At 42.0% G+C, this 9,833-nt stretch overlaps 1 protein-coding gene across 1 annotated transcript in view; it reads right to left on the bottom strand.

Moving 5' to 3' along the window:
* Positions 1–2,014: 2,014 nt before the first annotated feature.
* Positions 2,015–9,833, bottom strand: part of LOC138092282 (fatty acid desaturase 2-like protein FADS2B) — a 39,245-nt gene continuing 31,426 nt past the window's right edge. The window contains exons 7-12 of the mRNA XM_068988081.1: positions 8,697–8,770; positions 8,438–8,535; positions 6,709–6,805; positions 4,737–4,816; positions 3,473–3,598; positions 2,015–2,075 (exon numbers count right to left, since the gene is read on the bottom strand). Coding sequence (XP_068844182.1) covers positions 2,015–2,075; positions 3,473–3,598; positions 4,737–4,816; positions 6,709–6,805; positions 8,438–8,535; positions 8,697–8,770 — 536 coding nt within the window. The remainder of the gene's footprint in view (positions 2,076–3,472; positions 3,599–4,736; positions 4,817–6,708; positions 6,806–8,437; positions 8,536–8,696; positions 8,771–9,833) is intronic.

Here is a 9,833-nt window from a genome sequence, read left to right as displayed (position 1 = left end):
CCCTCCCTCCCTCCCTTCTTTCTATAGACTGAAAGAAAGGCCCAGTATGAGAGCTGTGAGTTCAGCTCTCTTGGGGCAAAATGAGGACTACAGCCTGGGAGACAGGATTTCTGATAGCTCTGAGAAACTGCTCCAAAGAGAAACTTCTGCCTGACTTACAGTTTTGTTCTTTTATCTCTGAAAAAAGTTCAGTGTCTTGTTAGGGGATAAGGTAAGTGTCATACATGGTTTTAGTGAAGGGGGCACCTGCAGTCATGCACACATTTTGGCAGAGGTTTGCTGCTAGTCATGAGCAAATTCGCCATTAATGAGTTTAGTACTTTGCTGGACATGAAGAGATGTAATAACTGGGCTCATAAGATCTTCTTCTGCAAATATCTAACTATCTGAAGACCTGCCCTGCCAGTTTTTCCAAGAGTACAGAATGCCTCATTCCTGTTCTCCACTGTATATTCGTTTCAGAGGGTATTGAATGTCAGCAGCTGCAGCAGCACTTGATTTATTCCTTGTAGAGGTAGCTGTCAAGTGCCAATTTGTAGTTGACAAACTCCTTCTTTCCCCCCTTCCTTTCTCCTCTCCAGCTCCCTCCCTCCTTCCTTCTGCACGTTGTTATTGAGTGTCTCTATCATGTTAGGCAGTCTCTACTCTTATGGATATTGCAGGTTACAGTGGAAAACTAAGGAATCACATAAATGGATGTCAAATTATACCTTTAGGAATTACTACAGAATATATCAAAAGGAGGCCTTGAATTAATGGGGAGGCTTCCCTAAAATCTTTACCAAGCAAAGGGCTCACTACTTGAAGCACGTAGAAACCAATACTATGGCACCAGCTTTTGAGAAGAGTTCTATTTTGAGGCCAGCTGACGAGGAGACGTGGGGAGGGCTCAAATCTGTGTCTTTGATTTGAGATTCAGTCCAACATTATGAGTTGGTGGAGGATGTATTAGTTGGCAGAAATGTTGGTGAAGCAGGTTTCAATTAGTGGATTTTGTAACTTGTCCATTTATGATGGGATATGGTTGAAGGTTCAACATGGGATCTTCTAGGATGGAGAACCCTTCACTTCTAAAAGGATTCTGGCATTCAAATTCCAGTCATGTCCTGATCCTTTGGTTCCCTGGAGGTGGTATGGAGACTTAGTTTTTGGGTGTTATTTGAGATCAAAAATTCTTCCCTTGTGCCTACTTTGGCTGCCTGGGGCTGAAGCTGAGGGAGGGAATATACAAGGTGGGGCAGGGCTCCTGGAGGAGGGCCAATGCTGGTAGTCTGTTGGCAATCACCAGGTTGCAGATTGCAACTTTATTCCAAGAGCAATGGGAATCCATTGAAGAATTTCAGGTAGGACTGTAACATAACTCTCATGAGTCATTTAGTTTAAATGGAAGTCTGCCCAGTTAAGCCATCTTTATCCATGTGGCCAGTGAGCAGAGGGCAGACATGATTCACAGAATTGATCATCTGAATTCGAACGCCATGCTCAGTGATCTGGGAAATTGTGAAAGTAATAGGCCTTCATGACTTCCTCTGGGAAGTTTATTGAACAAGCTGTTAAAAAAAACTTCAACTGAGTAAATTTGAAGACTTCATTGGCTTTATTCAATGACTTATGAATCAAGCAGTATCCCAGTTATTAAGCAGAAGGGAGTTCTGAGGGGTTGTGCAAATGGAAGGTTTTTATAGGGAGAAAGGAAAGGCAAGGAAGCCATCAGCAAAGTATATTTGGGGCAGACAGCTTTTTTTATGGGGGGGGGGGAGGGATTGCAAGGGCTTTATCATGCAGATAAATCTTTCGCTGGGCCAGGGGCAGGAATGGAGAAGGGGTAAAATGCACCAGATCATCTCCACACTGCCGACCCCAAAATCCCAGACTAGTTGGCTAAGATTGTATTTCTGGGGAAGGCTTTAAGTGCAATTCTGTCAGGTATTATAGAGGTTTGGTATCATGGGCTTTAGTACAAGTGACACTTTTGGGGCCTGTGGTTTTTCTCTTTAGCACCAGCACATCTGGATTATATTTCTGGATGTGTGCAGTAAGCCTCCTTCCAGAGGGCTCCGTACTTCTTCAGGGCCCTGCAAGAGGAGCAGACAAAATCATGAGTAGGTGAGATTCGGGTCAAAGGAGCTACTTCATGGAACATTTGCTCTTTTACTTAATACTTTGCAACGCTGTCATTTTCAGCTATATCTGAAAGGCCTCTTTCTATCTTGCCCGGTGGAGGGAGTCGAATACACTCTGACTTCTGTTTTAGAAGGTGAGTTCGCATTTTCTATATGGAGGAGATTGAGATTTTCTTTTGTTGCATGCTTTTCTGTACCCCAAAGCATCATTTCCCTTTTCTCCAGTATTAAAAGAAAAAGCTCTGCTGAATCTCTATAAGATAAATTATATAACTATAAGCCAACTCATCCTGTACCCACCTACCTCACCTACTTTATAAAGGGAAATATTTTTCTAGGCTCTGGTGATACAGGAGTGAATAGGAGTGATGAGAGTCTTGTCCACCTGGAATACCTGGTCTGCATTGGGAGACACGTATTACCCAATATGCTATTGAATCATGATTGTGATAAAGGTCAGACATGAAGAGAACCAAGCATTTCTCTTCTTCTCTACAGGCGTAGTCTTGGGGGCAAGGGAGGACTGAGATGAAGAAAAGACCTTTCAGGTGAGCTTTGGAGAGTGAATGGAACTTGAGAAGGTGACAGGAGGTGGGTGGCAAGTTGGAAGATTATTCCGGTAGAAGAAAAGGTGACCAAGGATGGGTCATGGCAAGGGGCAGGGAGTTATGTGGCAACTGTAGGGAGGTCAGATATCTGGAGGGCAGGAAAGGAGGAGGGCAATGGTAGAAAGTGAAGATGGATCACTCTTCAGGGATCTGATATGACTAGGTCTAGCCTTGCTGCATTATTTATTCATATTAATAGGATACTGTTTTTCTTTTTCCTAATCTTAAAAAAAAAATTGCAACCAAGGTTTTGGCAGTTAATTTGACAAGCACAGGATCCTCCAGGGAACTGTGAATGCTTCAGGATGAGTATGGATTCTCAGTTCCTGTAGGAAGAGTCACCCCTGTCTGTCCCACCAGACCCTGCAAGCATCCTAGTTTGCAACCCTGGACCAGATGATTTGAGAGTCCCTCCCACCGGTTAAGTTCTAAAGCGTGTCAAGGCTCTGTGGGTGATACAAAGACAAATAATGCAGAATCCTGGTTTATAAGAAGCTTGAAATTTAGTAGAGTGTCAAGGTATTTTCGCTAAGAAGTACCCAGAAGGCAGCAGGTAAATGGTAGGAATGCCTGTTATCATTTCTGTGTTAGTGTTGTTCCGTACTGAGCCTCATGTCCATGCTGGGCACGTGGATGCTCCTTAATAAATAGCTATTGGCTGAATGATCCATGAAGCAGTGAAGAGTCTGGTGACCAACAGTGATAGGAAATGAGAGCTGTGGGTTGAGGGACTGTTATTACCTGAGAATATCTCCAAATGCCTTCATCATGGGCTTTTTCACATATGGTAGTCCATGCTTGGCACACAGTGACTTCACCAGAGGTGCCACCTTGTGATAATTATGGCGTGGCATTGTGGGAAATAGACTAGGGAAACAGAGAAAGGAGATATAAAACTTCTCAGACCTAAGGAGAAACCCAAAGTTCCCTTTCCCCTTTTACAAAATAAAATGGTATCAGCCACACAGACCCAACCTTGACCTTGCACGATACATTTGTTCTGGGAAATTAAACTTGCTGCCAAACTCATCTTATCCCTTAAACCTCTACAAGCCTTGTGGGTGGCAGATGTTTAGGAAGAACTAAGAGAATATGTTTTAGCTCCCTCAACTTGTTATTTTTGGCCTGATCCAATGAAAGTAAATCATTTAGAACTTTCTACCATTTAGAAAAGTAATGGGAAATAGCCAAAAGTCCCCGGAAAGGAATAAGAAGTGAGGAGAGATGATTTTTAATCCCAGTTTTCATCAGTCTCCCGGATGATCATCTTGGATGGAAACCTCTCCTTTGATGAAACTGTGAGTAAGAATCTTTCTGTTTTGTTTTGCTGAAATTTTCAAGCCCTAATATGAGAAAGAGAATGAAAAAAAATTCCTTGAACAAATAAAGGTCTTGTTCTTTCTTTGACTATCATAGACTCACATGGTTAGACAAAGAGAATGTGGAAAGCCTTTCCCCTGACACTCTGGGGAAATTGACTCTCAGTGTTTTAACTTGCATCAAGGTGTGAACTACCCATTTCCTCTCTGTAACTGACCCATTGGCAAAGTATTTCCAGATACCATGTATAAATTGCAGCAGGGACTCCACTTCATTAATTATTTTGTGAACTTGGCTCTAAAGACACAGATAAATAAATATTTGAATTATAGCATAGTTAAATTTGAACACAAGTTGGTTACTGAAGTGTCCTGATTTTTCTTAGGTTTTGCCAACAAAGAAAATGCCAAGACATCACCATTTCCTAAGCCCATAGGAATCTGGAAACTGAGTCACTGATACTTCTCCAAGATTTCACTCCATTTACTTGCAACTGTGACACTTCCTTCATTTCTTTCTTCCCTTATCTATCATTGTCGTTCATTGAAAAATAGCATCCTTTAGAGAATCCTCGTTCATTTTTTTCCCTTAAGATTGTGAGTCTACTGCTCCTCTCTGGACTCTATGGAAGGCAGTTATTAGTGACAGCCCTTGCCCTTTATCATAAACGATTTCTCTTACTCACTGGTGCTCAATTTGGAAGTTCAAGTGCCCAGTGAACCAGTCATTGAAAAAGGAATGTTCAACATTACAGGTGGCCAAGACCTGCAAAGAAAAAGCTTACATTAGATATAGATGAACCCGTATCAAACAAGATATTTAGTTATTCTTTTGTTTATCTATCATTCAACAAGTGCTGATTGAGTACGTATTTTATGTAACAAACCATGCAGGATAAAAATAAGTCCCAGGTCTCAGGGACCTTACAATTATAAAGGAAATAGGCATTTTGCCAAGAAGTATTGATAAGGCAACAGATATGAAGAAGTGAATAGGATCTGAGAGGACTAAGTCACTATCAGCCCTCAAAATCAGAAGACTAAGGTATCATGGGTAAGGAATTTGGCAGATGGAAGCGGGATTGTAGGACTCATAGAAATTATAGGAGTTTGAATATTATTACCACAGAATAGACTTAAAGGACTTCTAAATGGGGAATAAAGCATGCAAGGGCTTAAATCAAGAGTTTTGTGCATAGAAATACATTTATTAATATATACAAGTAGCTTCCTTTTTAATCTAATGTATTTTATTTTGTACAAAGTTCATAGGATTCTTCAGACTACTTAGAATGCTTATGAATGTGACTTTTATTCAGTGCCTTTCTAAGATTTAATTCTTGTTAGGGTTGTTGCCATTTTGAATGGTATTTTTGCAGTTGCTTTATGTCAGGGTTCCTTGAGTGTACTTTAGAGCACCTTGGGGTCCCTAAGACACTTTCAGGGGATCTTCAAGGTCAAAATGATCCCCATAATACTTCTGAGACAGTATTTGCCTTTTTTTATTCTCATTCATGCACGCTTATAGCATGGTTTTTTCCAGAGGCTATTAAACATGGGATGATGTAATCACTCTGATGTTAACCATTATCGGCTTTATAGTGTTATTTTAAAATTAATTAATAGATATTTAAAAACTCTCAGTTTCAATTTCAAATACAGTAAGTATCAGTGGATATAACCTCCAGCAACGAGAGCTCTTTTATGTTCTCAATAAGTTTTAAGAGTGGTTTCTTGACCAAAAAGATTGAGAATCACTACTGTGTGGAATGTCCACTGAATTTGCAAATGAGCATGGAGAAGGAAGCAGTATGATGATTGGATTCTCCATTTAATCATGGCATAGCCAGTGTCAGGCTTAGGAGGCAGTGGTATTCCACATGGGTCATGAATCTTTTAATCGTTAACAGCATGCTTGCTGAGAATACTGAGTCTCCTCTCTGGGCTCCACTATCTGTACAATGAAATGAGGGGGATTCCAGGGTTCTCCCTTCTGTTATTCTAGGAGTGTGAGATTCATCGAAAGATCGTATCATGTTGAGGCAGGTTTAGTAAACCTTGCCTGTAAAGTGCCGCACAGTTAATGTTTCAATTCTGCATCACAGCTACGCAGTTCTGCTGTTTTAGAATGAAAACTATCATAGAGAATATGTAATGTATGAGTGTGGCTGTGTTCCAATAAAACTTAAAAAAATAAAATAAAAACTGGGCTAGATTGTCCCTTGGACTGTAGTTTATTAAGCCTTGGTTAAAAGCCAAGGTTCTGAAATCAAACTGCTGAGGTTTTAAACCTGCTTCTAGGGAATTTCTACTGGTCCACTGGTTAAGACTGTGTGCTCAACACAGGTTTGATCCCTGGTAGGAGAACTAAGACCCTGCCTGCCACACAGAGTGGCCAAATAAATAAACAGAACCTGCTTCTGCCACTTAGCTGTGTGATCTTGCACAAGCTGTGCAGCTTCTTCACACCTCAATGTTATCATTTGCAAAGTGGGAATATTCCGAGTATGTAGGTACATGTAGCGACATCTCATGTAGCTACATGCAAAACAGTTGACAGTGCCTGGCCCCTGGCAAGCCTCCAATAAACTTTATTTGAGGTAAGCAGACAGTAATCAGAGTGCTTTGGTGGATATTTTCCCGGAACAGCATTATTACCTGAGAGCTGAACCAGTCCCGGTTTTTCTCTTTGCTTATTTTCATTGGTATGTGGCTCATCTGGGTAACATACACAGCCCAGACACTTTCCAAAAACCTTTAAGAGAATAAGAAGATATGATCATTCCTTGGGGAGTCTAAGTTCTAGTCACTGGGCTTGCGTAACCACTGGCAGATCTGGCTGAGCAGTAGAGCAAATGGCAGTGACTCAAAGGTTCCATCATGTGGTGGTTGTTTGTTTTTCATCTTTGCAGACCTTTTGTATCTAACGATGGCATACTAGGTATTCAGTCACACTACCTGTCTTGCAGCCTACTGGACCAGAGCAGTGTCCCCAGTATTTTCTGTAGGCATTGGTGCCAGGCTCAGAAGATACCTAGATAACTGAAGGTCAGGCTTCCCTGGTGGCTCAGTGGTCAAGATTCCATCTGCCAGTGCAGGAGATCCTGGTTTGATTCCTGGGCTGGGAAGATCCCCTGGACAAAGAAATGGCAACCAATTCCAGTATTCTTGCCTGTGAAATCCCCAGAGCAGAGGAGTCTGGCAGGCTACAATCCGTGGGGTCACAAAAGAGTCAGACATGATTTAGCGACTAAAGCAACAACAAATTAAAGATATACGCAACGTGATTAACGGCTTGGCTGTTGTCGTCAGATAGAACTGAGTACAAGCTCTGATTTGGCGCTGCCACTGGCCCTTATTTGCTCTTGAGTAAGTGATTTAATTTCTCTGAACTTTAGTTCTCTTATCAGAAAAATGAAATTGAGACTGTCTGCATTGCCTGGTTGTGCGTTTTTGATTACATCAAATAAGACAATGCATGTGACGTGAATGAAGTTGCTCCGTTGTGTCTGACTCTTTGCGACCCCACTGACAGTAGCCCACCAGCACTTCCACCCGTGGGATTCTCCAGGCAGGAAGACTGGAGTGGGTTGCCACTTCCTTCTCCAGGGGCTCTTCCTGACCCAGGGATTGGCCCGGGTCTCCCACAATGCAGGCAGGCGCTTCACTGTCTGAGCCACCAGGGCAGCCCACAAGGTAAAGCCTTTAGCAAATTGCCTGATTCATAGTAGCTACCGTTATTTTATTAATAGTAATGCAAATGAATGAGGAAGGAAAACATTGGGAAGTTGAAGAGGGTTACTCAGTTTAAAGTCATTTTGGTTTGGGGAAAATCTGTAGTTGTAAAATAAATTTAAAAAGATTGGCCTCCTGTTATCTTTGGTAAGAATTATGATGTCCAGCTCGATTACAGTTTGAAGGACTCGGTGATCAGGCAGAATACAGTTGACCTTTGAGAAACATGCAGGTCCACTTAAATATGGATATTTTTAAGAAAACACACAGTACTACAAGATTAGTGGTTGCTTGAGTCCACAGTTGTGGAACCACATATATGGATAGATGACTATGGGGCTTGAATATCTTTGGATTTTGGTAACTGAGGTGGGTCCAGGGACTAATACTCCTCAGATGCTGAGGGACTACTATACTGTAATTGGGAATTAATCACGTGGGAAAACAGGCAAGACTGGGCAAATGCAGTTTCCCAGAAACTCATTCAACTATTTCAGCTGTTTTATCCCACATTTTCTTGAAGTGTCTCAGCTACAAGAATGCAGTCTGGTGTCATAAACTGCAAACCTTTGCTAATCATAAATAGATCAAATAAGAAAGGTAAGAGGACCATCCAGGCAGTAAGAGTAGGATAATATTATTGTTTTCTTACTTGGCTAAATATATGAGCACCATGGTTCCGAAGATTCCGTAGAAAGGACCGAATGTGATGAAATAGCGGATATAAAAGCTGATGGCCCAGGCAAATTCCTGCAGAAAGAAGTGCTTGTAAGTTAAGCTAGTGGAAATAAAACTGGTTAAGTCTTATATCCTTATACTCTAGGAAGCTGCATCTGGAAAGGATCAAGCATTTACCTTTTCCCTTTTCTACCAGCCTGATCTAGCTCTAGAGAAGGAATCGAGTTACTCACCTCCCAGTGCCTTCTGCGGCACATATGTAGAATGGACCCCAGGTTGAAATATACCGGTATGAGAAAGGGGGAAACTGAAAAGAAGAAGAAGAAGAAAAAACAACAAGAAGATAGTGAACACATGAGCAGATTGATCCCTAGTGGGAGGTGATCTCCTAGCATGCTGCCCCTGGAGTATTGCCCCTGAGAAGGATGCACGGTGGAAATCCACAACCACATCCTGGATGCTGCTGGGCTTTCAGAGCCTCTGAGGGTGAACCGGGACTTCAGTTCAAGCTCCCTTAAGGAGACTAGGGAAGCTTTGAAGATCTGAGTCATTCCATGAAGGCATCCTGGAAGGGCTTCTGCTGTGAGCTTTCAAGTTTTCTCAAGGTCCCTGGAATCCTTCAGTTCGTCACGATCCTTGATGTTGGGCCCTGTCACAATATGTTGAGGTGGCAGATACAGAGCATACCTGCATCTCCCTCAGGACCAGTGAAGTTGCCTGGAGCAGGTAGGAGTCATATGGAGACCCTTCAGATTTTGACAACTCTCTTCTTAATCAAAATTTAGTCAGATGCTCTGAGTCCCCGTCCTAACTAGGCTTCAAATGTGACCCATAGATTTTCAGAGTCTGCGAACTGTCAGCACAAATGATTTTCTCTATCCTACACACTCAGAAACTCACACAAATGCTAGAAATAGTTTCTAAGAACAATTTAAGGTCGTGCTCCTGGGATGACACTGACACCTTAAAGTCCCTGCCTGAGAAAGTTCAAGACTGTCTAAAGAACTTACTGCTGGTTCAGTAGGCTTCTGACCTCCTTTTCTTCAATCATTTGTTAGAAAACTTACAATTATAAAATTCTTAATCTGTCCCTCTGAGATGGATCTTCTCTGACCCAGAAATGTTTTTCTCAAGGACTTGGGAGTTATCCCTTTGAAATACAATCTTTGAAGATTGGGCTCTGTCCTGCAGCCTCTGGGAGGGTAGGAGTTTGACTTTGATAAGCACCAGTGAGAAGCCACGGGTGGCTTAACCACATGACCAGCTTCCCCTCCCTTTATCCTCTTTCCCTGATTCCCATTAGCATGTCCCAGTGTTTCAAAAGTCTCCCACCTTTCATTTCTGGAGACTTGAGCTCAGCCTATACTGAA

This window comes from Capricornis sumatraensis, chromosome 16, assembly GCF_032405125.1.
Source record: "Capricornis sumatraensis isolate serow.1 chromosome 16, serow.2, whole genome shotgun sequence".
NCBI lineage: Eukaryota > Metazoa > Chordata > Mammalia > Artiodactyla > Bovidae > Capricornis > Capricornis sumatraensis.
The sequence above is the reverse complement of the archived record's forward strand: the minus strand, read 5'-3'. Positions and strand labels throughout refer to the sequence as shown.